Source organism: Urtica dioica, chromosome 7, assembly GCF_054948205.1.
Source record: "Urtica dioica subsp. dioica isolate 48M chromosome 7, U.dioica_male_clone48M_v1_H2, whole genome shotgun sequence".
NCBI lineage: Eukaryota > Viridiplantae > Streptophyta > Magnoliopsida > Rosales > Urticaceae > Urtica > Urtica dioica.
In genome coordinates, this window is record NC_142762.1 from 41891574 (window position 1) to 41918803 (window position 27230).

General features: G+C 40.1%; 5 protein-coding genes across 5 annotated transcripts; 2 read left to right on the forward strand and 3 right to left on the reverse strand.

Moving 5' to 3' along the window:
• Positions 1-885: 885 nt before the first annotated feature.
• Positions 886-5547, forward strand: LOC149391705 (metal transporter Nramp6.1-like). The gene is made up of 13 exons (XM_089619503.1): positions 886-1142; positions 1291-1369; positions 1489-1529; positions 1709-1787; positions 1892-1996; positions 2713-2822; positions 3430-3611; positions 3934-4003; positions 4112-4285; positions 4361-4465; positions 4547-4678; positions 4763-4858; positions 4964-5547. Exons 1-13 carry the CDS (start codon positions 1023-1025, stop codon positions 5282-5284), a joined length of 1614 nt encoding a protein of 537 aa, XP_089475629.1. The 5' UTR covers positions 886-1022; the 3' UTR covers positions 5285-5547.
• A 494-nt stretch (positions 5548-6041) lies between these two features.
• SWI3C (SWITCH/sucrose nonfermenting 3C) lies at positions 6042-10189 on the reverse strand. Its single transcript, XM_089618819.1, has 8 exons — positions 9893-10189; positions 9268-9792; positions 8433-8968; positions 7894-8346; positions 7608-7747; positions 7293-7366; positions 7033-7208; positions 6042-6949 (listed from the first exon to the last, which is right to left on the reverse strand). The coding sequence occupies exons 1-8, from the start codon at positions 9918-9920 to the stop codon at positions 6497-6499; spliced, it is 2385 nt and encodes a 794-aa protein (XP_089474945.1). The 5' UTR covers positions 9921-10189; the 3' UTR covers positions 6042-6496.
• A 128-nt stretch (positions 10190-10317) lies between these two features.
• LOC149391707 (proteasome subunit beta type-3-A) lies at positions 10318-13499 on the forward strand. Its single transcript, XM_089618820.1, has 7 exons — positions 10318-10499; positions 10767-10948; positions 11032-11139; positions 11224-11313; positions 12268-12352; positions 12738-12832; positions 13141-13499. The coding sequence occupies exons 1-7, from the start codon at positions 10494-10496 to the stop codon at positions 13187-13189; spliced, it is 615 nt and encodes a 204-aa protein (XP_089474946.1). The 5' UTR covers positions 10318-10493; the 3' UTR covers positions 13190-13499.
• Positions 13500-18539: 5040 nt separating this feature from the next.
• On the reverse strand, positions 18540-19369 carry LOC149391708 (uncharacterized). The gene has a single exon (XM_089620765.1). The coding sequence runs from the start codon at positions 19265-19267 to the stop codon at positions 18800-18802; it is 468 nt and encodes a 155-aa protein (XP_089476891.1). The 5' UTR covers positions 19268-19369; the 3' UTR covers positions 18540-18799.
• A 793-nt stretch (positions 19370-20162) lies between these two features.
• EMB1968 (ATPase family associated with various cellular activities (AAA)) lies at positions 20163-23990 on the reverse strand. The gene is made up of 12 exons (XM_089620167.1): positions 23897-23990; positions 23711-23789; positions 23543-23622; positions 22998-23117; positions 22816-22885; positions 22644-22717; positions 22109-22229; positions 21924-21986; positions 21586-21645; positions 20779-20904; positions 20610-20693; positions 20163-20508 (listed from the first exon to the last, which is right to left on the reverse strand). The coding sequence occupies exons 1-12, from the start codon at positions 23926-23928 to the stop codon at positions 20407-20409; spliced, it is 1011 nt and encodes a 336-aa protein (XP_089476293.1). The 5' UTR covers positions 23929-23990; the 3' UTR covers positions 20163-20406.
• Positions 23991-27230: the final 3240 nt, after the last annotated feature.

Genomic DNA, 27230 nt, shown 5'->3' on the forward strand with positions numbered 1-27230 from the left:
TAGATGTTCTTTATCCAATTTATTCTTTGTTGTGTCGGTAGAGGTTATTCTTTTAGTGTACAATTTTATAATTAAAGAGATGTTTTTACAAAATTGGCTATTCAGTCAGTGATATGTGTAAGAGAAGATTTCACAAGAAGATATAGTGTTACATAAACTAGTTTTTTGGGGCTTATCATCTCTCAATGCATATTATATATTAGGATGGCTCAAAAAAATCTGTTCAAAACCAAACCGAACCACTTATTTTAGACTAACAGTTTAATTTTAAATGGTTTAAAATTTCACTAGTCTGGTTTGTAAACAATCCAAACGCGGTCTAAAATTTTGAAATCGTATTCTAAACCGGACTACACCGATTAGTATTTTTAAATAATAGTCTAAAACAATCCGATTTAAAACAATCTAATAGTCTAAAACGGATGTGTTTATTGGACCGTTTTAACCACATCAGTCCGGTCAAATTTTTCTCTTATTCAATCCGTTTCAATTTGATTTTTAGACTGTTTGGATATGCCCGGTCTAATTTTTTACCATAATGTGTGGCCTGATCTTAACTATAATGTGGAAATAATAATTATAAAAGGAGAATATGAGACTCTAAATACGTATCCAACTCAATTAAATTCAGTGCATATCATTAACTAACTAAAATGGTAATAATATAAAAAAAAAAAAAAAAAAAAAAAAAAAAACCACATTAATTTTTAAATGGAAATAAAAGAAGTAGCAAGGAGCGGACCGTTCAAGGCAGAAATGAAGAGACAAATGGCGTTGAAGAGAGAGAGAGAGAGAGAGAGAGAGAGAGAGAGATAGAGTGTTCACACACTACATACACTTCACACCATGCAACAACTTAATCAATAATAAAACCTCACACACTGGTATTATAAATATGTGATCTCTCTCGTAACTCATCAGTCATCACTACACGTTCACATCTCTTCATTTCACAGAAAAATTATCTCAACTCTCAAGGACAAAAAAAAGGCACACTTTTCAGAGAGAGAGAGTAATTAATAATGGCGAGTCATGTAGAGCACCGAGGCAACAATAACAACAATAGCAACGGCAACAACAGAATCGTCGCCGTTAACGGAACTCCGTCGCCGATGAACATCTCTCATCATCCCGACGAACATGTATTCCTCGACTCTTTCTTTCTTTCTTTAATCAATTTATGGCCTTTCCTCTTTCTTTATCAATTTTCTTTCTTTAACACCCTAATATTATATATACATGCATGTATATGTTTCTTGATTATATATATAATTGATGATCATTGATCAGCAACCTGGATGGAGGAAGTTTCTGGCATATGTAGGACCTGGATTTCTTGTCTCTTTGGCTTATCTTGATCCTGGAAACTGTACTATTTCTCTCTCTGTCTTTATGCTTTTGATTCTTGTCCTTTTTGGGTCACTATATAAACTAACATACCTTAATTATATTTGCAACAATTCGGCAATGATGTCACATGATGAGCAGTGGAAACTGATCTTCAAGCTGGTGCTAACCATGGATATGAGGTAATTAATAATAAATGTTGTAAGTGGAAGGACCATTGCATTGTGCATGAAAAATACATTATCAGCAATTAATTGTCTTCGTCAAAAAGATAAATTAATTGTCTCTGTCTCTTCCACTTAAATTATACTACTTGGTCAATTTTGAGGATGTTTATTTTATTCTAATATTTTGTCATCAGCTTCTGTGGATTATACTTATTGGGTTGATATTCGCACTCATCATCCAGTCACTCGCAGCTAATCTGGGTGTGTCCACAGGTAACTACAGTAACAAATTGAATATATAATTTTTTTTATTACAAAATTTTTAATTGTCATGCACATGTATAATAATTTGTTAATGAATAATTAATAAATTGCAGGGAAACATCTTTCGGAGTTATGCAAAGCTGAGTATCCATTACTCGTCAAGTATTGTCTATGGTTGCTCGCTGAGCTTGCAGTCATAGCCGCAGATATACCTGAGGGTATACATAATTCTTACTTTCTATTTCTATTTCTTTTTCATATTCTATTAAATTTGAGATACACATGTCTTACGCTTGTTTATGACCCCTCTCTTGTCATTTTATATGTTGATATTAATTAGGCCAGTAAATTTTGGGTAGTTTTGACTTTTGACCGCTTTAAAACAAAGTAAACAGATATAAATTAATTTTAAATTTTACTTTTTTTTTCAGAACCAGTGTAGTTTTATTATATAAAATTTATTTAAAATGGTAGTCTAAATTACGAGTTCTTGACATGAAGTGAAGGCATGCCTAGTTAGGTAAATTTGACATTTATTTTCAACTTGATACATCAATGGTTTAAATCATTTAACGGTGGTCCAAAGTCCAAACTAAAATTTTGGGGGAAGGTAAAGTGTGTGTAAGAGGCTGAATGGTTTTAAGCCGTTTAAAACTATGTGATATTTATGAAGAACTAATATATATGCTATTTTTCATATTTAATCTTTTTAGTCAATAAATATATGAATTTATTAGTTATTCTGATAATAAAGTATTAAAGTTACAATTTACATAATAATATTAGTCAATCAATATTTTAAAATGAATATTTATGGTTCAAACGCCGACCTTCTCAATTTATTATGATGTATAGTATGTTTGTGTGGTGAGTTTTATATGAATCAATAATTGTAGTTGCTTATATCCCTATTTTATTTGTATTTGTGTGGCAGTTATTGGAACAGCCTTTGCACTGAACATATTGTTCAACATTCCAGTCTGGGCTGGAGTTTTATTGACCGGTTTCAGCACTCTCCTTCTTCTTGGTCTTCAAAAATATGGGGTAACTTGAATACCATAATAATTAGAATTACACTGCTATTAAAAAAAAATCCTAATAAGAATCACTAAACTTCTACTTAGTGACCAGCCTTTACTAATCAATGATCTATCCTAGTTAATTGATTTAAAATTAAAATGTGATTTCTGAATACCCGTTTAAATTAATTTTTTTTTTGTTCTTTTTTTTTTTTTTTTTTATAAAGATACCACAATGAATAGGTCCTTTTAGGTATGGGTAATTGGTTCCGAGATAGTAGTCCATACTTATTTTATCGTTTTTCACAATATAAATTATACTATAGTCATTCGTTGAGGGTTTTTATTTATTTATTTCATTTATATAACAATAAAATCAATCTACATACCACATATAGCCAAATTTGACAAAACTTGGAACTTTTTTTTTTGGGGGGGTGAAGATATGACAAAGCTTAGGTAGTAGCAGACATTAAATCTCATCCTGTAACTTACAAAATGAGAGGCACATATCCCAATAATGGATATATATATATATATATATATATATATATATATATAAAAGGGTCATTTCCCAAACCTTGATATTTAAAAAATTGCAAAATTGTGAAATGTTTATGATGTGAATGCAGGTTCGGAAGCTGGAATTATTGATAGCAGTGCTGGTATTTGTAATGGCGGCGTGTTTCTTCGGAGAGATGGGTTACGTGAAACCTCCGGCGTCGGGGGTTCTAAAAGGCATGTTCATCCCTAAGCTCGCCGGCCACGACGCCACCGGCGACGCCATTGCTCTCCTCGGTGCTCTCATCATGCCGTACGTCACATCATCGCTTATATATTCATTCTTTTAAAATACTATTCCAAAAGTACGACTAAATCGAATATTTTTTTTTCTCATTATCCATCAACAATGTTCCATTTAGTGACAAACATGTCATGAAAAAACTGTATTTATTGACATCCATAGTCATTAAAAATGGAATAAAATCTTCTTAATTCTTGACCATGTTAAGTATCATAGATCCTCAACTATATTTTTCCTTATGATTAAACTTTTAAAATTGCGAGCTTTATGGTTTTGTGAGACCATGTTAAGTATCATGGATCCTTATCTTCATTTTTGTAATTATAAACAGGCACAATCTCTTTCTTCACTCTGCGCTTGTGCTGTCTAGGAAAATCCCGAACTCAGTCCGAGGCATCAACGTAAGAAGATACATCACATTCAAACACGTATCGCACGCTTATTTATACGAATGCTTGTGTGACAAGTAAATTTAATTTGTTAATATTTGGGTGGGGGTGAGAGAACAGGACGCGTGTAGGTTTTTCTTGATAGAGAGCGGGTTTGCGCTGTTTGTGGCGTTCTTGATCAACGTGGCCGTGATATCAGTTTCCGGAACAGTCTGCTCCGGGAACAACCTTTCGCAAGACAGCATCGATCAGTGTAGTGATATCACTCTCAACTCCGCTTCTTTCCTTCTTCAGGTAATACATACGTTCTTTTTTGTTCTTCCACTGCTTTTGCACAATCTCTAATTGTGTTTATCTGTCTATAAACAGAATGTATTGGGAAAATCAAGCAAGATCATATACGCCATAGCTTTACTAGCTTCCGGGCAAAGCTCTGCCATCACCGGCACTTACGCTGGACAATTCATCATGCAGGTTTTTATTTTTTTATTTTTTATATTCTAGGACTATGAATCAATTTGATCAAGCTTTTGAGATTTTTTTTTTCTTTGAAAGGGTTTCTTGGACCTGAAAATGAAGACATGGACTAGGAATCTGCTGACGAGGTCCATCGCCATAACTCCGAGCCTCATCGTTTCCATTATCGGAGGCTCCAACGGTGCCGGAAGACTCATCATCATCGCCTCTGTTCGTTCTTCGTACCACTATATTTATATCAATCATCACTTTCTTCAACCAAATATCTAATGTGCTTGAGTTTGTGCAATGCAGATGATACTTTCGTTCGAACTCCCATTTGCTCTGATCCCGCTCCTCAAGTTCAGCAGCAGCGCAACCAAAATGGGGCCTCACAAGAACTCCATGATTGTGAGTATTTTTTAGCCAAATTAATCATAAACAAAAACGAAATACAGACATTGTTATATGAGTTGATTAATAATTCAAATGATATGTGTTTTTTTTCTTCTTCAGATCATAGTGGTGTCGTGGATTCTGGGGTACGGGATCATCGGCATCAACGTGTACTATCTGAGCACGGGGTTTGTGGGTTGGATCATCCACAGCTCGTTGCCCAAAGGGTTGACCGTGTTCATCGGAATCCTCGTGTTTCCGATGATGGCTATTTATGTCGTGGCTGTCATCTACTTGACCTTCCGGAAGGACACGGTGGTGACTTTCGTCGAGCCGGAGAAGTACGAGCCGGCCAATCACTCGCAGATGGAAAATGGTCACACTGGAGTTGGAGCTATTCCTTTCAGAGAAGACTTGGCTGATATTACTCTGCCTCACTAGTCTACTGAGTCAAGACTCAACAAAGAGAAGAGTGTTGTTCTCACTCTCATGTTTTGTTCTGATGCTTTTTCTTTTATTATTTTGTGTGTTACAAATGTTTTTGTTTTTCATTTTCTTTTCAGTTGACAAAAGAAAATGTGTGTTTGACAACGAGGTACGAGAGGCATGAGGGTTTGAAAACGATGTTCTGTTTTTTTTTTTTATGTAATTGAATAATTGTATATTTTGGTCTCAAGAATGTAACATATTCAGTGCATCAATTATGAGTTTGGATGTTTTTTTTTGGGGGGGTCGTTTAGTCACGTCACCCCATTTATTTTGCTTAGAGCAAAAATGTTGCTCAAAATTGGATTAGCCAGGGTTAGCAACCACATCAAAATGTAAAGAGTAAAACAAGAATAAACGAGCATGCTCTACAGTGTACACTCGTGTTACTTTACAGTTACACTACAGTAACTAAAATATTGAAATTATATTTCTTACACTTGCTAATTTACGTTTATTAATTTTCCGTTCTATAAATTCGCGTTATTACGATTTTACGAGACATCAGACAAAACAAAGGACACATGAACAATTGCAGCAAACATTTCATATAAAAAAGAATGAAAAATACACACACATACGCCGAGCCGCACGCAGGGCGTCCCAAACTAATATGTGGCATTAAGCAAGAGTTAAGTATTTTTAACTATATTATAAAATAAAAAAAATAAATAAATTAGGTATAAAAACTTATTTTCTAAAAAAATTGCGGCATTTTTTCCAAAAATTTGAGGCTTAAGGCCGGCCCTGGCCGAGCGACATACACACAAACAAAATTAAAAAGGAAGGGAAAGACATTTTTTTTTTTTTGCACAGCGACAAGGCCAAGGTATAGAAAAGACAAAAAAAAAATATATGGAACTCAGAAAAATCAAATTACACAGAATTCACCTTCTGGCTAAAATCTAATTTTTTTTTTACCCCCCTTTTTGTTTTAAGCTCCAATGGTACGCCAAATACAACACCTACAAAGTAAAAAACTGCCCCTGAACTTCTATATAGACCGAAAGTAAAAAAGTTAGGCTTTGATGAATCGGTGAAAGACGCATCCATACAATTGGTTCCTCAACATTTTCGACTACCACTTTTTGGTTCCACTGCAGAAGAAGAAGAAAAAAAAATGGCTTCGGAATTTACATAAACAGGAATTTATTATACCTCTGATTCTCAGCCTAAACCGGAGCCTGTACCGTGCACGGGCCTCAACATGGGTCGATTCCCAGGCGGATTGTTGCTGTTATTAAACATGGAATTCGAAGAAGCCGAAGATGTGGGCTGTAGGGCCGAAAGGGGCAGCCTCGGGCCCATCCCGAACATGGGCTGCCGAGGCATGAACGCCATGTGCGCTTGTTGTTGTTGTTGTTGCTGATGTGGCGGCTGCTGGTTGGTTGTGCTGTACCCGGACATGCTCGGCTGCGCTGACATCGCCTGCGGCCTCGCTGAGCTGGAAGGCCCGCCGCCACCTGTGGGGCCCGCGGGAGCAACGCCCATCTGAGCCGCCATGAAACGGCTCCGCTCGCCGAACAGTCTCTGCCTCGTCCGCTCCAATTGTTCGCATTCCTTCATCAGGAAAGTTTCCACTTCCGCGAATTGCTTCAGCTTCAGTTCCAATCTCTTCAACTGTTGAGAGAGAGAGACGATGATGTGTCAGCTTCGTTCGTTCGTTAATGGGAGGTAGAGGAGAGAATATATATATATTTCACCTGGTGGTTTATGATGTTGGCGGAGAGTCTCTGGATTTCGCGTTCTTCGTGGTCGGCAAATAGTTTTGCCTTCATAGCTGCCGCGGCCAGCCCAGCTTTCGCGGCAGCTTTCACTTTTTCTTCTGATAATGGTGCCGAGCCTGCCTCGTCTAGACCCCTTGAATCCAAGTTCTCTTCTGAAATTTAACCCATGTTAGGAGAGAGAGAGAGAGAGAGAGAGATGCTAAAACTGTGAAGACTAGGAAAATCTTATATCATACCTTTCTGATGAACTGAGTTTTCAATCTCTCCGTGAAGACCAATGTCTCTACCATGCATATTTTCCAAATTTAACCTTCATCAGGCAGATAAGACATTAAATTATATATACACACACACACTCTCACGTATACACATAAAAGTGTGCTGAGATAAGCTTTTCTACAACAGTAGTGTACGGGAAAATCATAAGAGCAGAAAGAATTTGACGGCTTTCCCGAGATCCTAAAATGTGAATGTTCAAGAACAAAACGCGTAAAAGTATCCGAATTTACAGAAATGAGCAACAGATTTCTTAGAAAAAATAGTACACTCACCGGTTGTTATGTCCTAATCCTTCGTTCTGTAGCTGGGCCTCAGAAACAGATAAATCGCTGCCCTCAGCCAACACTCCCAAACATGCATGGGCACACGCTGCAGCGACTCTTGGCCCAACAGAAGATGCAAGAAAAGCAACCTACAAAACGTATTTTCCAACCCGGTTTGTCTGATTAAAAGCAAACTCAGCCTTTTGTTTTTGGATTATTTCATAAATAAGCATATCTAAGAAATGGATTGACAATCAATAAATAATCAACAAACAATCATATTTTCTTTTTATACCAGAGCCATGACCGGATTCCCAGAATTCGCGAAAGGGAATCCGGTTTCTAAATCAGCTTCTTCTTGGTCGCCCACGGGTCCTGCTGAATCTCCATTTGAACTAGAAAGCCCTCTTCTGCGAATGTCTCCATTGGAGGACTGATTTGATGGCGCCACGGGTATTACACCGGGAACTTCGATGTTTTCGAGTAGGCCGTCCTCTACGGGCAAGCGGAGAAAGTGAAGAATGCACTGTGCCTTTGACTTTGTACCCACGAGTTCCGCGATCTCATTCCAGTTCTCGTTGTGTAGCTCCACGGCCTCGAGTAGCGACAATGTTTCTTGATCAGTCCAGCTTTCCCCGTCTAGATCCCCGTGATCCTTTGACAAATCCGTCTGTGTGAAATCCAAACTCGAGTGACCAATCACGAACCTCCCATCGTGGAAGCAATCAGAGCACAACATTATATCAACCTGTCCGAAGAAACACGAGTCAGTAAATAATTATCACAACTATGCGATTAAAATGAAACGTCTACTGTCTTATAGAGAAACATTACCTCTTTGTTTGATTGATAACACACATTCGGAAGTGGCCGAGAGCAACAATGGCAGTGATTTTCAGACAAACGCTCTCGGATTCTATCGTCCAAATCGCCTTCGTCGTTGAGACGGCCCGGCAGAGTCGAATAAGCCTCGGAGGCTTTGAGCTTACACTTAGGCTTGTCAAACTTGATCAAGCTATCGATCGACTTCAAAGCCGCGGAGGGGACACTAATTTCGCCGGCCGGTTCTTCCCTCAAGTAGGAATTCCGGCTCCACGGCTCACGGGTCGGCACAAGAGCACAGTAATTGATAATCCCCCAGTGATCGAGGAACCGGACAATCCGGTTCAAGTCTTCACTGTCACCACCGCCGATCAGACCCAGGAAATCGGAAGCCCCGAGCTGCTTTTCGGGATTCTCCATGTACTTGGCCACTATGTAGTTTCTATATTCCATGTATTTCTCTGGAGTGTGCTCCGGAAATTTCCCCGAGAAAAAATGAGGGACTACTTGTCTCTCCAGCCTATGCACCGTGGCCGGTGAAAACCAATCTTCCACCAAAAAACAAAAACAAAAAAAGACAAAACCAAAATTTTCACTACATTCATTCACAAAATCTGGATAGAATAAAGAAGTAGTGATACGGAACTGCAAATGAAATAATATATTCTTTTTCATAGTGCAACATGGATTCAACTGGAACCAAGTGAGATTGGTTTTAATGGCCTTTTAATATTTATTTAATTTTTGGTGAAATGTTCGTATAGAGTAAAGACGATTGGCAAATGAAACAAAATTTTCAATCAATTCGTTGGTTTCACGTTTAAGTATTCTCGGGAAACTAACTGACCGGAATGCATAGGAACAACGAGGCATCGGGTCCCGAACCACTTGACGACGCCGCGGCCGTCCATGATCGGTGGCGGCGTGACTACATAGGAGGAGCTTCCACCGTCGTGATCCAGGGCGGCGCAATCCGGCGGCACGGCGGAGAGCGCCTGGAGCTGGCCGTGAGAGACATTTTCTAGGGCGGCAGGGGATTTACCTCCGGCGACGACGGCGGCGGAGGAGGAATGGTTGGTTCGCTCGAGGGCGGCGATGGCGAGGACGGAGGCGTGAGGGCGATCGACGGCGCGGCGGACGACGAGAGGGAAGTCGGAGCATCGCACGGCGGCGGCGGAGAGGAGCTCGGCCTCGTGCGGGGCCGGATCGGGAGCGTGGTCGGAGTTTTCGTCGTCGGCGCGGTGGTGATGGTCGAGGTCGTCGTCGGGGTCTTCTTCATCGTCGTCGTCGGCGTCGTCTTGGTGGTGCTTCGCCGTCCTCCGGGAATTGATTTGGGAGTCGCGCTTCCTCTTCCGCCATTTGCCTCGCCCGTCTGTGATCAACCAAACAAAAATTAGGGCTTGGAAATCAGAGAAATGAATTCGCAGAGAAAGTGTGTGCAAGAGAGAGCTAGAGAGAGACAAGGGTTTTACCTGATGGGAAGGAAGGCGAAGCTGGCATTGCGCGAAAGGGGATTATAGAGAGAGAGAGAGAGAGAGAGATTTGTGGGGTCTTTGATTGGGTGGTGCGAAAGAATATGAATCAAACAAAGTTACCCCCAAAACCCAAGATGGTAGAGAAATGTGAGAGAAAGAGACAGTGTGTGTGTAATTGTGTATTGTTGTGTTGTGCGTGACTGAGAAAATTTGCTCTCTCTCTCTTTCTCTCTCTCCAGGCTTTTGTTTTTCCCAGCTTCACTAGTTTCTTCTTCCGATCTTCATTACCTTCTTCTATCTAAGTATGTCGTTTAAGATACCAGACCTGTCGTTTATTTTGAACTTTGCTGGGACAAATGGGCCCATGAAAATCAGCCCGATCAAGCCCGAATTAGTGGAAGCCCATCGACGACAAGTCGTTTCTATGCTGTGACCAAAAGGGAGTCGTTTTTTCTCACTTTATTTTCATTTTCGACTGCTTCGGATTTAAGGAAATTCTCTGCTCTTCTTCTTCTTTTCTCTTCCCAGGAAGACTCCGTTTTCTCTCCTTACTTGCTGGGTCTATCAAACTCGAAACCCTAACTTTCAGTGATCTACGATGTCGGTAAGTACTAATATGTTTTCTTCGATTCACAGCCAAAAGTTCGTTGTTCTTTTTGAATATTTTCTTCCATTTCCCCTCGTTTTTCGTTTGTTCAATCACTTTTTCGAAATGGGATTACTGAGATCTTGTTCGTCTTCCGAAATAGGTTTCCAGTTGTTGAATTATCTGATTCTTTTCTCAAGAGGAATTTTCTAGGATGAAACAACAATGAGGCGCTATAATAGATTGATCTCGTGATAATTTTTTCAAGTTTTCGTTGGATGACAGATCTTTGAGTACAATGGAAGCGCACTAGTCGCCATGGTCGGCAAGAACTGTTTCGCAATCGCCAGTGATCGGAGGCTCGGAGTTCAGCTCCAAACGATCGCCACCGATTTCCAGAAGATTTACAAAATTCACGACAGGGTTTACCTTGGTCTCTCCGGTCTTGCCACAGACGCTCAGACTCTGTGAGAATCTTCTCCTCTTGTTTTTAGTAAGTTCCTTTTAACGGTTAATTGCTTGACTAAACCCTAGGAATTTTTCTTAAAAGGTACCAGAGATTGGTCTTCAGGCACAAGCTGTACCAGCTTCGTGAGGAGAGGGATATGAAGCCTGAGACTTTTGCGAGCCTTGTCTCCGCTATTCTCTACGAGAAAAGGTTTTATTTATATATTTATTTAAATTTTAGCAGTGGTACAGAAATGTAAACTATAAATATTTTGTTTATCACTGTGCAATTTAGGTTTGGTCCGTATTTCTGTCAACCTGTGATTGCTGGGCTGGGCGACGATGATAAGCCATTTATTTGCACCATGGATTCAATCGGAGCCAAGTGAGTTTGGTTTTTATGAATTTTTATATTTTGTTTGGTGGAAAACGGAAACATAATAAATGCAGAACGCTGTTCCTAAGTGTTAAGTTTTCTTAAGCAACACTTTTCTTCTATGTTTTTAGGAAATGGTTTCTAAATTCTGTGTCCAATTAACGCAGTTTCTAGATTGTTTTTGGAGTTGTGAAACCTGAGTTTGGACCTGGGCTGTTAGGTTTATATACTCTTACTCTGCTAGTTTCACTAAGAGTATTGCTAGTGAACCAATGTTATCTCTCTCTTTGTTTTCGTATCAAGAATAGTGTGCCTGTAAAAGTGTTTGAGGGTCTATTGTAACCTTAAGTTTCGGTACTCGGAACGAATTTTTAATTTTGAAATGAATTTTTGAGCAGCATAGGTTTCTTCTTTGATTCCAATTGGAAAGTTTGTTGGCATTTTTGTTTATGGTCATTCCAAGTCTTCTTTGGTTTGGAACTCTTGGTTTAACTGTGGAAGCTTAATGAACGGGTTCCACAATCAGCTTTTTTCAATCAAAAACTGTTTTTATATAAGTCTGGCGTAAAACCAATTTTTTGCATAGGATGAATTAAAATAGCCAAGGCCTGAACCCCTTGCTAACTAAACACGCGAGCCCATAATGGCCAAAAGCTAAAGCTGACACCCACAACAAAATATAGTTTCATCAGCAAAAGATGAAAAAGAACCAGATTGCACCAAAAAAGTTCATTTCCCTCACAAAGCATCTGCTTAATCCCTCACAAAGCACTTGCCACAGTCGGTTACATCCACTCTTTGTTTGCTCTACTGTTTTAATTGCTTGGTTATTGGCTGTTCTTTTTGGTGTTTGGTGTAGTTTTACTTTCCTAATTTAGATACAATTATCGTTTTCTTTCCGTGGAGTGTTGCAAAAGAGAGACAGGACCATATCTCTAATACTTCTATTGTCAATTTATTCAGGGAATTGGCAAAAGATTTCGTGGTTGCTGGTACTGCCTCAGAGTCTCTTTATGGTGCATGTGAGGCAATGTTCAAGCCAGACATGGTATTTGTTTATATAAAATCTTCTTCGTATTACCGATTAATAGTACTTGATGGTCCCTAATTTACACACTTAGAAATGATAGACAAATATCTTAAACTTCAAGAGGCGAAAGCCCTGTTAAGAGTGGTAATTGTGTTAGATTGTATTTGCATAGAAATTGATGTTAGATTAACAGACTATGAAGCCTGTAAGTATGATTTGACTCGTGTAGTGAGTAGTGACATAAATTCCGAGATAAGAATTCTGGAAAAAAAAACTGGGTTAGGGAATGAAAGCCATCTAATACATTGCTTGCCTTGTTTACAAAGACCTTCTTTCTAGTCGGTGAAGTCAGCATAGAAATTTGTAACTGTGATGGCATTAACGATATCTTGTTGTGAATCAGGAAGCGGATGAGTTGTTTGAGACTGTGTCGCAAGCACTACTATCATCAGTTGATCGGGACTGTTTGAGTGGATGGGGCGGCCACGTCTATGTTGTGTAAGAACACTAAATGTCTACTTTACTTGAACACCTCTTAAATATAAACGCATATCTATTAATCACATTGCACTTTTAGGTTTTGATCTTTTAGGGTTAAAAAATAGTCATTAACTTGTCAAGTCTCTCAAACCTTTAACAATCTTGTCCTAAAAAATTTATTGATTTCTTTGTGACTATAGCCAGTTAAATGATATATAAAGCCGTGATGTTACTGGAAATGAGCCAGAAAGATGAAAGATGAAGATCTAAAATATTATGGCGTGTGCTATGACAAGTCTCACGATCGTTGTTTTGTTTTGTTACAGAACTCCGACTGAAGTTACAGAGAGGATTCTGAAGGGAAGAATGGATTGATCTCTTATCATCATCCGAAGTGAAACTGGTCATCTAATTATTTCAGGGGACGGTCTTCATATATGTTGAGTATGGCGATTTGAATGTGTGTACACACATAAGAGTATTTAGAGACTAATGTCCCATTTGTGATTTTATTCACTTGCGGTGATAGGTGTTTAAAAATTGGAAAAAAAAAATCGTTTGACGCAGAGGTTTTCAGTTTCAGAACTTTAGTTTGTCGTTGAACCTTTTATTTGTAACTTCACTCTCTTTCGGCTCTGGTTTCTATTTGGAATGAAAACAGGTTGTAGAAACTTTGATCCAATAATTGTTGTCAAAACGAAAACGAAAACCGTTCACTTACCTAAAGTCATAAACATAGTTGAACAATAAATGCATAATGTATTTGGCATTTTTATATTAAAAAAATATAAAAAAAACACTAAAATAAAAGAAAAAGGAAAAGGAAGGGAACAAAGCGGCTCATTTGTTGATGTCATTGGTGGCTCGAGTTGGTTTGTGGTTCGTGAAGGAAACATAGTGGCTCATTTGCCAGCCCAAGAAGCATCAATATAATGGTATTGTTGTTCGTTCTCAATTTTTTTTTTTTTTTAAATGTTAGGTTTTCTAAATCATTGAGTTAAGGATGCGTCGTCGTTTTTGTCACGTAGTTATCTCATTCTTTTTCTTTTGCATCCTTCCCTCAACACATACAAGATTCCTAACAGTCATATAACCCATGTTGAGCTCTTATAAGTTTATGATCTTTTCTATTGGCTCCGTCTTCAAAGGGTCTTAATCTTGTTTGAGATGTTGATGCATCCACCGTCACATCACTTACTCGTTGACTATACTCGTTGAATAAATCAACCAAACAAAAGAGACGAACAACTTACATTTCTCTTATAGCACCTTATGAACCTCCGTCCCAGGTTCAAATTCGTCCACAACATCCTCTCGAGTCTCGACCAATAACACCCCACAGTATCAACTCTTTTGAGATTTCGCCTTTGATTTTGCGTTCGTGTACGATGACCAACCGCACCACTTGCTACAAGGGCTCTCAAACGATGAAGACGAGTGTTGCTTTGTCATGGGTTCAGTGAGCTGACCATATTCGTCTAGATTCGCTCTGACGGTGAACAAGAGAAAGTATAAAATATATTAAAAAAAAAAAAAAAAAAAAAAATGACATAATATTGAGGATTATGGATTTCAAGTTCAACCTCCACATTTTATAACATGTTTTAAACTTTAATTTCTTTTAATATTTATATAACTACTTTCTTTTATATACACATTTTACTCTCTTTTTTATATACAAAATACTCGTACATTAAATCTAATTACGCCACATGAAATTCCATTTGAAGTTAACAGTGGAAGTACTTATGAAATATTACTCCTGTAGCAAATAAAAAATGAATATATATATATATATATATATATATATATATATATATATATATATCTATTTAATACTTAGAAGTGCCGATGACAGTTTACTGTTCATTTACTGTTTATAAGAGAAGCCAATTATAATCTTCCATGTCATTATTTTGTCCAATCAAATTGATTCACCTGGGCCCAGCTCCCTGGCCCACACGCAGAAAATCCCTGAAGCCTTAGCTCTAACACGCGCGTAATTCCTCTTCTGCGCGCGTGTGAGACGAGCTGACGAACTGACACGAGCTGACGAACTGAGACTGAGACGAGCTGACGAACTGAGGGTGAGACGAGCTGACGAACTGGAGGTCGAGCTCGCCTGGGGGTCGAGCCTGGCTGGAGGTCGAGCTCGCCTGGAGGTCGAGCTCGCCCAGGGGGTCGAGCTCGCCCCGGGGGTCGAGATTGCCCGGGGGTCGAGATCGCCTGGGGGTCGAGATCGCCCGGGGGGTCGAGCCTGGCTGGGGGTCGAGATTGCCTGAAGGTCGCTATCGCCCCCGGGGGTCGAGCTCACCTGGAGGTCGAGCTCGCCTGGGGGTAGAGCTCCCTGGAGGTCGAGATCGACGGGGGGGGGGGGGGGGGTCGAGCTCCTTGGAGGTTGAGCTCGCCTGGAGGTCGGGTTTTCATGGAGGTCGAGCTCGCCTGGAGGTTGAGCTCGCCTGGAGGCTGAGCTTGCCTGGGGGGTCGAACTCCCTGGAGGTCGAGCCTTCATGGGAGGTCGAGCTCGCCTGGGGGGTCGAGATCGCCTGGAGGTTGAGCTCGCCTGGAGGGTCGAGCTCGCCTAGAGGTCGAGCTCGCCTGGGGGGTCGAGCTCGCCTGGAGGGTCGAGATCGCCGGGGGGTCGAGCTCGCCTGGAGGGGGGGTCGACCGGGGGGGTCGAGCTCGCCTGTCGAGCTCGCCTGGAGATCGAGCTCGTCTGGAGATTAACCCTGCCTAGGAGGTCGAGCTCGCCTAGAGGTCGAGCTCGCCTGGAGGGTCGAGCTCGCCAGGAGGTCGAGCTCGCCTGGAGGGTCGAGCTCGCCAGGAGGTCGAGCTCGCCTGGAGGGGGGGTCGATCTCGGGTCGAGCCTGGCCTGGAAGGCGAGCCTGGCTGGAGTTCGAGCCTTCCTGGAGGTCGAGCTCGCCTGGGGGGTCGAGCTCCTTGGAGGTTGAGCTCGCCTGGAGGTCGGGCCTTCATGGAGGTCGAGCTCGCCTGGAGGTTGAGCTCGCCTGGAGGCCGAGCTTGCCTGGGGGGTCGAACTCCCTGGAGGTCGAGCCTTCATGGGAGGTCGAGCTCGCCTGGAGGTCGAGCTCGCCTGGGGTAGAGCTCCCTGGAGGTCGAGCTCGCCCGGGGGGGTCGAGCTTGCCTGGAGGGTCAAGCTCGCCTGTCGAGCTCGCCTGGAGATCGAGCTCGTCTGGAGATTAACCCTGCCTGGGAGGTCGAGCTCGCCTGGAGGGTCAAGATCGCCTGGAGGGTCGAGCTCGCCTGGGGGGTCGAGCTCGCCTGGGGGGCCGAGATCGCCGGGGGGTCGAGCTCGCCTGTCGAGCTCATCTGGAGGTTAACCCTGCCTGGGAGGTCGAGCTCGCCTGGAGGGTCGAGCTCGCCTGGAAGTCGAGCTCGCGTGGAGGGTCGAGTTCGCCTGGAGGTCGAGCTCGCCTGGGAGGTCGAGCTCGCCTGGGGGGTCGAGCTCGCCTGTCGAGCTCGTCTGGAGGTTAACCCTGCCTGGGAGGTCGAGCTCGTCTGGAGGTTAACCCTGCCTGGAGGTCGAGCTCGCCTCGGGGGTCGAGCTCCTTGGAGGTTGAGCTCGCTTGGAGGTCGGGCCTTCATGGAGGTCGAGCTCGCCTGGAGGTTGAGCTCGCCTGGGGGGTCGAGCCTGCGACGTGTCTCGCCTGGTTTTTATGATTTGGCGGAGTATATTGGTCTCGAGCCTGCCGGGGGGGTCGAGCTAGCCTGGAGGTCGAGCTCGCCCGGGGGGTCGAGCTCGCCTGGAGGGTCGAGCTCGCCTGGAGGTCGAGCTCGTCTGGAGGTTAACCCTGCTTGGGAGGTCGAGCTCGCCTGGAGGGTCGATGTCGCTTAGAGGTCGAGCTCGGCTAGAGGTCGAGCTCGCCTAGAGGTCGAGCTCGCCTGGAGGGTCGAGATCGCCTAGAGGTCGAGCTCGCCTGGGGGTCGAGCTCGCCTGGAGGTCGAGCTCGTCTGGAGGTTAACCCTGCCTGGAGGTCGAGCTCGCCTGGGGGTCGAGCTCGCCTGGGGGTTAACCCTGCCTGGGAGGTTGACCTCGCCTGGGGGTCGATCTCGGGTCGAGCCTGGCCTGGAAGACGAGCCTGGCTGGAGATCGAGCCTTCCTGGAGGACGAGCTCGCCTGGAGGTCGAGCTCGCCTGGGGGGTCGACCTCCTTGGAGGTTGAGCTCGCCTGGAGGTCGGGCCTTCATGGAGGTCGAGCTCGCCTGAAGGTTGAGCTCGCCTGGAGGCCGAGCTTGCCTGGGGGTTCGAACTCCCTGGAGGTCGAGCCTTCATGGAGGTCGAGCTCGCCTGGAGATCGAGCTCGCCTGGGGGTAGAGCTCCCTGGAGGTCGAGCTCGCCTAGAGGCCGAGCTCGCCTGGAGGGTCGAGATCGCCCTGGAGGTCGAGCTAGCCTGGAGGTTGAGCTCGCCTGGGGGTAGAGCTCCCTGGAGGTCGAGCTCGCCTGGGGGGTCGAGCTTGCGACGTGTGTGGCCTGGTTTTTATGATTTGGCGGAGTATATTGGTCTCGAGTCTGCCGGGGGGGTCGAGCTCGCCTGGAGGGTCGAGCTCGCCCGGGGGGGTCGAGCTCGCCTGTCGAGCTGGAGGTTAACCCTGCCTGGGAGGTCGAGCTCGCCTGGAGGGTCGAGCTCGCTTGGAGGGTCGAGCTGGCCTGGAGGTCGAGATCGTCTGGAGGTCGAGCTTGCCTGGGGGTCGATCTCGGGTCGAGCCTGGCCTAGAGGTTAACCATTAATACTTAGTATATATATATATATATATATATATATATATATATATATATATATATATATATATATATAAGTGTCATTTTGTCAAACATCAAGTATTTTTGTTATCATTAACCCTTCAATAAATTATTGTTTTATTAATATCGTGCTCTCATCCTCCAATAATATCAATATCAATGAAGAACGCGTTTTTTCATATGTATTGCACTTGGATGTTGTCTTTTTTAACCGATTAGACTTAATACTTTATAATACAAATATCAAGTCTAGGTCTTCTCTTTTTTTTTCCTTAATAAAAGGCATATTCAAAGGAATATGTTGAAAAAAAAAAAGTTTAAGATACAAAATATTCTCATTTTTTTCGCTTTTCTTCTAAAGTCTTCCCTTATTTACTTGCATAATTCACTCAAATTATTATCAATCAAGATTACTTGTTAAATGATATTGCCAATGTATTTTTGAATTGTCACAAATCATTTTTAAGCATTTTATAAATATAGCATATATTTAATTTCAAAATAATTTTCTACTTATTTTAAATGAACAAAATGAAATTATCAACATTAAAAAAAATCAAATAAACCTGTAAACATTAAAAAAAAGAAAAAATGGCATGAACTAGCCAATTCAAACTATGGCTTTTGCAAAATAGCCATAGTTTCATTAGGTTAACTAAAATAGCCATCACTCTCATCCCTGGACTAAATTAATCCTGCCTGGATTAAATTTAATCCCGATATTTTGTGTGGATTAAATTTAATCCTGCCTGGATTAATAATCGCAGCTTGGCTATTTTGCTTATACTTGATAAACTTTGGCTATTTTGCAAATCCTTAAGTTCTATTTGGCCATTTAGCCGCTTGACCCTAAAAAAAAATACTATAAAAATGATATTTATAAAATACAAATAGTAAACAAAAATTTGGAAAATTAAATTTAAAAGGAACTTTGGCTTTTTGTCTCCTCTTTGAATCCAAATCGTCCAAGCGATAACAATGATACATTTGAAATTTCAATTAAAAAAATGATACATTTGAAATTTCCACGTATGTAATTTACAAGAAATACATAAAATTAAAATTAAAAAAACAGATGCAGGAGGATCAAATTTGGCAACCCTTTCCACCACAATCTGTCTAATTTCAAGCTTCGCGTACTTTTTAAATTATTTATTTCTATATATATTAAAAAGGAAAAGGAAAACTATATTGGGCTTGGGTCCATTAATTGAGCACACTCAGTCAGAACAGCCCAAACCCAGCCCACTCCGAGTCACTCCCCGCCTTGAACGACGGCGACGACCGGCCCGAAGAGCTACAAAACGACATCCCCGGGGATTCACGAAACGGCGAAACGGCAGAGCTCCTCGAAGAAACGGACCTGCGACGTGGCGTTTCGAGTCCCGAAACGCAAGAGCCTTGGCTCTTTTTCCCGCTCGGCTTCCGATTCAGCAGCGGAGACGCGGCGAAACACCCCAGTGACGCCACCACCACCGGCGCTTCGGCTCGGCCCAGTCGCCACCTCGCCGATCGTCCTCTCGAAGCCGACGAGAACGACGCCGATCTCGGCTCCGGCTCCGGCTCAGCCGATGGCGGTGGTCGGAGCTTTCGCGGCGGCGATGGAAGCTGAGGCTGTTTGGGAACGCCGGGTTTGATCTCCCAATTGAACGGAACCGAGCCTGGTTTCTTGAAAGACTCGTCTATTGTCATATCGTCTCTGTAATTGTATATATGTGTCAGCGTGTGTATATAAAGAGATAGAGAGAGAGTAGTAATATGATATGTGTATTGGTATGTACTATGTATAGAGATTGGTCGTTAAGTTTGGCGAAATTGAAGGTAAGAGTAGTGAGATGTGGGTCCCATGCGTGGGAGACTTATCAAAGCGGGTCGACGAGATGTAACCAAATTGAGTTTAAAGTCAAGAAGACGACAAATCTTTTTGGAATTAAAACTGATGATGATTAAGCTTATGCTTTTTTTTTTATTTTTTTTTTATTAGTAGAGATATGTGATATAGTTCAACTTTCGTAACGACTTTTTTTGTAATTGCATCCAATCCAAGTATGGTGTTTCTTTGGACGGGAAAAAGAGACTTTTCGTAGCCATTTGCCAGTTAAACGTCATAAATAGAAAGATACGAAGAATCAAAGGACGTAGCTTGTGAAGGACTTGCATGGTAATATATATACGTATATCATTGGTTGCGTCTTGGACTGGAAAGCAGGCTTGACGTTTCTGCTTCTCTAACACGTTCGCTTGCCTCTTTCTTTATTTTCTTCATGTAATAATTTTTTTTTTCTTTTTTTGAACTTTTCTTCATGTAATAGATCCGAAAGAAACTTCTAGCCGCTGTTATTTAAGGCTATACCAGACTGGTCACTCACTCGGTCAAATATATAAACGAGTTTTTTTTTCCAATTATTTTCCCCAACAATAAGTGTTGTATGTATTTATTGAAAAATTATTTATTTGCTATTGAAGATCTTATCTGAGCCCAATTACAAAGAAAATGAAATTAAACTATATGATTGAGTAGCCATCTAGATGCTTGACTCATGATGCAAAATATTTACATGCCGAAAAAAAAATGACATTCATGTGTTTTATTTAGTTAGCTACTTATTAGTGATTATCCACAATCCCTATTAAGGTGACAACTTATTAGTTGTTATGACCATCACTGATAACTGATTGTACGGTCAAGGCACGCCAAAATCATGATGTAAGCCATTTAGTTGAAAAACAATCCCAATTTCGGTAGCTGGTAAGAGTTTTAGGATTGAGATTCAATTCAAACATACAAACAATCAAAAGGTCATTATTTAGAGAGTATCACAAGCTAAAACTCAACTAAATGAGAATTCTTGGGGCATATTACATACGGCACGCATCGTGTTGCCGGCCACGTCAAGCAGCTGTAAGTACTCGTCCGCACCATCGACTAGACACTGATCCACATTAATAAATAACAGAGTTAATTAAAACCTTTACTTGGTGACTTATATCCACATAATCAATCTATAATAATTATTATATTAGAGGAGCATACTTTATCTGCTTCACCCAATTTCTTGAATATTCTTGCTTTTTGTTCATCTGATAAATCCTCTTCTTCAACCACCACATCAAATAACTGAAAACAACATGGGTTTTAAAATGTCAATATCACAGAAGCAACAAACTAGAATATCGTGAATAGGGAAAAAAGTGCGTGTGACCTGCGACATCATCTGGGAGACAGGATATCCCTCTGCAATCGCGTTGTTGACTTCCTTGTTTGCCAAATCAAAGTTTCCACTTTTGCAAGCTGCAAAAAGTGCTCCCACAACTTCTGCTGGGATGACCTGGGAAATAGGCCCGGGATATATCGGATGGGAATTAGAAAAGAAAGAAATTGAAGCAAAGTCACGGATTTAAAAGATATGCTATCTATATTCTACAAGATTAGTAACTGTGTACTGATGCGCACGGCACATTACGTTTTGCCCACTAAATCACTTTTATTTATATAAACTAGGAAATAAGGCGGAAAGGACCGTCTGTTTCGGCATAGAAACTGTGTACTGTAGTGCAAGATTAGTCGCAAAGAAAAAACATTACCCCAACTTGGCAATGAAGTTTATAGAAGACATGTAAATGAACAAATAAATAGTCACAAAACAGGAAGCAAAATTGAAAGATATTTATACAAGCTTTCCAGAGACTTGTAGAAACATCCTAACTTCCCCTCCCCCCCCCCCCCCCCCCCCCCCCCCCCCCCCCCCCCCCAAAATCTGCCTATTTTTTCAACTCCATTGTTCTCTTTTTATGGCTTATATTTGACATACTTAACTACTATAATCTAGTTATAGGAATACTCCTAGGTTCCTAGCACAGTCCTCCACATAAGTTGAACACTTGTCAGAACAATATCCAAGATATTATTCTCTTTTTTTTAAAAAAAACAGGTTTTATTCTCTTTAAAAATCATAATAAAATCTTTGATTCAAAACGGGAAATTTGTAGACATGTAAATGGAAACTTACACCAGAAACACTTATCAAGTCCTTGGAAGAAATTGATGATCCAAATAAGCGAGCAGCTGACTACACATGTAAAGAAAAAATGGTAATCATGAATCAGGGTGAGAAAATGAAACTAAAAAACAATATACTAAAACACCAATCTCATCATTAAAAGGAGACACATGAATAACTCAAGAGTATGAAATCATTCTGTGTTAGTTGAGCAGAGATATCTAGATCACAAAATCACCTAGTACTAGTTTATTTTTCAGACGCAACGGATCTATTCAATTCGTAAGTAGACTTTCCTTTCCCGATGCATTGGATCTATTCGATTTCTAAGAAGATAGATCACTAACCTGCAAGTATGTGATAGCCCGTCGAAGATCACCTTGTGAGATAGAGCTTAGAGTTGAAAGAGCCTGCAAAAAGGAGTGACATTGGCCTTTACCATGGTCTCAAATTGATATTCCAACATGGATAAGAGAACTAATTGGGCATTAAAATATATAGGGTAAGCTTCTATGCCATTGTATATGAACACCTCGGAATCCAAATTCAGTCCCTCTTCTTTGCAAATGTACTCTATACGACCACTCATAATTTCTTCTGTAAGTGGCTTGAACCTGAACTTTGCACACCTGGAAGCAAGTGGCTCTATGATCCTACATTAAGAAATTTCAACCTTTTAATTATAACCTATAGGTTTTAATTGAAGTAAAGGCTCATACTTTCACAAATACATTATCTACAGTAACCTTTAAACAAAACAAAAAATTGTTGCCAGATTTTGGCTGACACAAATGTGTCCCATGCTTTTCTTTTTATAAGAATCTAATCCAAGTTGAATTACGTGCTTAGAGTAGTTTAGAGCAAATAGCATATTATTTCAGATAAATAAAAGAGTGAGAATATGACATGATGCAAATATCATCAATCATTCTAATGAATTAAGTCGGATGGAAGAAGCAAATGACACATAAGATACAATCCATAAATTTTGTCTCCCATCATCTTCCCCGAAAGGAGTCCCATGTAAATTAAATTAAAAAATCTTTCTGCGAGACAGCTAATACTACCTGCTGATGTAATTACATATGTAAACGAATCTCGTGACTTTGGAATAAGTTTCCATTGTGCGTCTCAGGGCATTCTGTGGAGTACAGAGGAATGTAAATGTAATAAAGGCTTCACTGAATATGTCTGGTACAGCAAAAAACTAGGGAGCCAAAAGAGAATTAACGAACATACCTGAGCATCTTCGGTCATAGAATCAGCCTCGTCCAGGATAATGATCTTAAATGGCGGACATGGATAGCCCCTGAAGTTTATTTTAGCAAAAGCAAAACGATACAAAAGCATAAAAACAATGAGCATGATAAAAAGTAAGAATATAGAGCAATTTTTTTCTTTCTTTAAACAAGAGTAAATACCCTTGGCGTTGGGAACCGACGGCAATAGCTGCAAAATTCTTTATCTTTGTCCGAACAACATTGATACCACGGTCATCACTAGCATTGAGCTCCAACACTCTAGACTTGTATAGCTCAGGCCTATAAAATTACATGATGATGGTTACATGGAGATAAAGAAAAGGTTTTTTTTTCGCACTAATTGAAGTGGTCTTCCATTACCTCCTAACTTTTTGCCATATTCTTATCCCATTTGATGTTAAATATGTGATTTTAATTTACAAGTAAATCAACCAACAATGTCAAGAGAAAAAAGATGAAACAAAAGTCGCTTGCAGTCTTGATTCCAAACAGTGAAAAAAGCTTCCATCTATGTGTTAGCTTCTACTTCTACCAACTAAGATAAACCATTTATCTGCTTAAAAAAGAAACGCATATAAAGCAAGAGCATAAACCCTAGATTCCCAAACACAAAATTTAATAGAATCAAACAAAGCACTAGATAAAGAAAAATCACAGCAAACGAAAACACATTATATGCCATGAGAGCGAAGAAGATAGATCACCCGTAAAGCTGGTGAGCGATGGCGAGGGCAGTCGTAGTTTTTCCGGTGCCGGGCGGGCCATAGAAGAGCATATGAGGGCACTGAAATTATAATATTAAAAAAAAGAAGAAAAAAAAAAAACAGAAGAAATGTGGAAAAAAATTTGAGAAAATAGTCTGTAGATCTCACGTTGGCCGTCTCGAGAGTGTTGGTGAGGACGCGAACCACCTCGTCCTGGTGAGCGACGTCTTTGACTTGCCTCGGCCGACTGAAAAATTAAAGCAGCGCATTCGAAAATTAAAATCAAATCAAGAATGGAGAGGAGAAATATATATATATATATAGAGAGAGAGAGAGAGAGAGATGATTACTTACTATTTCTCCACCCATGGCTGTGAGCTTTGCATTTCTGGTATTATTTCCTCGTCTTCTTCTTCTTCTTCCTCTCTCGAATCTCAATTTCGCGGCTATATGTAATTGGGGCTTTTTTTCCCGCTTTTATTACCAAGTCCTGCTATTAGAAACGACAGCAAGACGAGTCGTCGTTTCTTGGATAAACGGCACTATTATGTTACCCAGCTCCAAGTTTTCTGCAAATTAATGTTCCTTTTTAACACTAGACTGAATGAAAGTATAGAGTACTAGTGTTAGTGTTGATGACGGATTCTATTTCTCAACGATCAAAGAATATAGTATATTTAGGATATAGAATTATATTTGTTATGCGTGGATCACAAGAATTCGTCATAAATGAATTGGAACAAAACTAAATTGTCGAAAATGAGTAAAATAAATACGTATAAATAATAGCTCTTTACTACAAATCGATCTGAGTACAAAATGGTCGAGCTCGGTCTAAGAGTTTGCGAGATCAACGTGAATATCAGACATAAATGAATGATCATAAATTCTATATGTCAAAAAGATATCCCTAAGCTCTGCTTCTTCCTATTTATAGCCGAGTGTGACTCTGTTCCATCGTTGATCTGGTGGGCACGTGGTCGGCCTGGAGGTCTTCAAGGTACGTGATCCGGGATAGATTGATGTCGTCACAGTGAGAATATTGGAGTGGACCTAATCTTTCGGGCTGACTACAAGTGAGGTCAAGGCTTAGCGTCCTGTGAATTAGCTGAGAGTCAAACGGCGAGCCAAGTCTTCGATCCAATAGGTTGGCAGGCTGGGCCTTGAGCGTGTCAGTTCGTTTTTTGGGCCTGAGGCCCAACTTAATTATTTGAAGTGAGCAAAGCCTACTTCTATACGCACAAGTAGTATGAGAATAATAGGAATGGGACATCAAAATCTATTATTGTTATAAAAAAAATACTATTAATACTACTTTTATTCTCTTATTAATTCATGTTTAACAGGTTTATAATACTTTATATATGTGTTATAAAATAAGATTATATTAAATAGTGTTGTTTAAAGAATTACCATAATGCAATATTCTGCATAATCTAAATACAAAATAACTCATATGTAAATAATATACATGGGTGGATAAAAATATTGATTTTATTTACAAATTTAAAACTATTTTACAATTGTAGTAGCTCTACTTCTGATACTCATTATTTAACTAGAACACTCATAAAAATATCTATTTTGTTATATACATGTATAAATTCTAAACATATTTTTCTTATAAATGAAATTGTAAACGCTAGGTAGCCAAGTGCGGAGCGGATAACTGCTGAAAGCTATAATTTTTTGTTAGTTCTCACTCACTTTTAATATGAGATTCCTAACAAACTCTCTTATGATGGCGATTTTTTGCGTTCGCTTATCTTGAACCGAATTCAAATGATTTGATCAAATACTCGTTTGAGCTTAATGGACGCTGCTTCCATGTGAAAGTATCATGAAATTCAATCTCAAAACCAATGATCGAAATACCATTAGCGTTTCGAAATTCAAATTTTGATGGTATCCGATAGTTAGTCAGTGGTACCGTGAAATACAGAAAAGAAAAAGGTAAACTGTGTCATTCAACTAATTATACATAAGCATTCATACTCTACAACTAATTTAACAAAAAGCCCAAAAATACATTCAAATCTAAACCCTATTTTCGGATATAACAAAAGAAATTGAAAATTTTGGATATAAACTCAGAAACTCATATTACACACAATAATGAAGTTAGAAACTAAGAATTTGAACTAAATCATAAAAAACTAACAACAAATTCCATGAAAAACCCTAAATATCATCAGATTTTAAGCACATAGATTGATCTCGAGTCCTAGTCAACGACACATAGTGGGCTAAGCCATTTTCAGCTTAGTTCTCCGACACAGCTCCCTAGCTCAGCTCGTCACCTTAGCTCTCCGACTCAGCTCGTCACCTTAGCTCTCCGACTCAGCTCGTCAGCTTAATCTCTGACTCAGCTCGTCAAATTAGCACTCCGGCTCAGCTCGTTAGCCTAGCTATCTGTATCTGCTCGTTAGTTCAGCTCATCAGCTTGTCAGCGGGCTGTTTCAAAGAGCTCCTAGAAACTCGGAGATCGAGGACCAGTCAATCACTTATCTCAACCGGTTCGTCAATTTCGGATCGTGCCACATACGTGTCATGAGCTGAGAGTAGATTACGTATTCAACAACGATGTATCCCAAAATCAGTGGAGCTCACCAACTTCTCATGATGTCTATAAATAGAGACATCCATTTGAAGATCTAGAGGAGAGGAAAGAATTACACCTGCCATTTTCTTTAAATTCTCTATTCATTTCTCCTATGTTCTTCACAAATTTTTTTGTAATTGAAAATCCGTATTTAATATTTAATAAAAAGCCCCAGCCCATTCTTTTATTTTATAATCAACCTTTATTTATTTCAATAAAATTACGAAGCAAAATCGATCTCGTAACGAAAATTTGAGGCCCATTTATAAATTCAAATCGATCATTTTTCATCACGAATTGACGATACTGTTTTGAGGCGAATTTTCGGTTCAAGATTGACAATGTCAATAAATCATATAAATTATTGACGACTATGGAAATAAACTTGACAAACGAAATATAAAAGAAAAACAAAATGGTATTTCGTTGATAATTTTGCACTAACAAATATAAGAAAGTCATACTTTTGAATTAATTTTGATTTATTGGATTTTGGTCTAAAAATATTAAGGAGATCATATTTAGGAATAATTGACCTATTGGTTTTCTATAAATTTTGGTTTCTAGAAATTTTGGTTTTCTTGAAGATTTTATGATGAGTTCGTTATTTATGACGGTGATATTTAATGTTGATTAAATTCAGTGGAAGAGGATGAAATATGTTGGTGGGAGATGAAACATGGAAAATAGGAGGGAATGGAAAATGGAATCCCTCCTATTTTTCTTTGGTTGTTTGGATTGAGAGAAAATAACATGAAAATGAAAGTATGATAGAACGTGAGAAATAAAATGTATAACTAAAGTGAGTATTCTATTTTTTCGAGAAAATTTGATGAAAAATGAGAATATATCTAAATTTACCTATGTGAAAATCACGTTTGTGTGTATCTTCCTTATTTTCTTTTATTTTTTATGATTTACAAACACAACATAGAAATATGATTTTCTCTCTTGTTTTACATCATATTTTCATTTTTTTTTTGTATTTTCACTTTTCCTTCTATTTTCCGAATTTCGAACATGAGATTATAAAAATGAAAAACTATTTATTAAGCGAAAGTTTGGACTTTTGGACTAGATGTAAAC

Coding starts and splice junctions, on each gene's coding strand:
- LOC149391705 (XM_089619503.1), top strand. CDS start 1,023: ATGGCGAGTCATGTAGAGCACCGAGGCAACAATAACAACAATAGCAAC. Junction 4,679..4,762: donor GACTCATCATCATCGCCTCT/GTTCGTTCTTCG, acceptor TGTGCAATGCAG/ATGATACTTTCGTTCGAACT. Junction 4,859..4,963: donor CTCACAAGAACTCCATGATT/GTGAGTATTTTT, acceptor TTTCTTCTTCAG/ATCATAGTGGTGTCGTGGAT.
- SWI3C (XM_089618819.1), bottom strand. CDS start 9,920: ATGCCAGCTTCGCCTTCCTTCCCATCAG. Junction 7,367..7,607: donor GGATTAGGACATAACAACCG/GTGAGTGTACTA, acceptor TGCCTGATGAAG/GTTAAATTTGGAAAATATGC. Junction 7,209..7,292: donor AAACTCAGTTCATCAGAAAG/GTATGATATAAG, acceptor GTTAAATTTCAG/AAGAGAACTTGGATTCAAGG.
- LOC149391707 (XM_089618820.1), top strand. Junction 11,140..11,223: donor GCTATTCTCTACGAGAAAAG/GTTTTATTTATA, acceptor TGTGCAATTTAG/GTTTGGTCCGTATTTCTGTC. Junction 12,353..12,737: donor CAATGTTCAAGCCAGACATG/GTATTTGTTTAT, acceptor GTTGTGAATCAG/GAAGCGGATGAGTTGTTTGA.
- LOC149391708 (XM_089620765.1), bottom strand. CDS start 19,267: ATGACAATAGACGAGTCTTTCAAGAAACCAGGCTCGGTTCCGTTCAAT.
- EMB1968 (XM_089620167.1), bottom strand. CDS start 23,928: ATGCAAAGCTCACAGCCATGGGTGGAGAAATA. Junction 23,790..23,896: donor CAGCCATGGGTGGAGAAATA/GTAAGTAATCAT, acceptor TTAATTTTTCAG/TCGGCCGAGGCAAGTCAAAG. Junction 20,694..20,778: donor TCTCCCAGATGATGTCGCAG/GTCACACGCACT, acceptor TGTTGTTTTCAG/TTATTTGATGTGGTGGTTGA.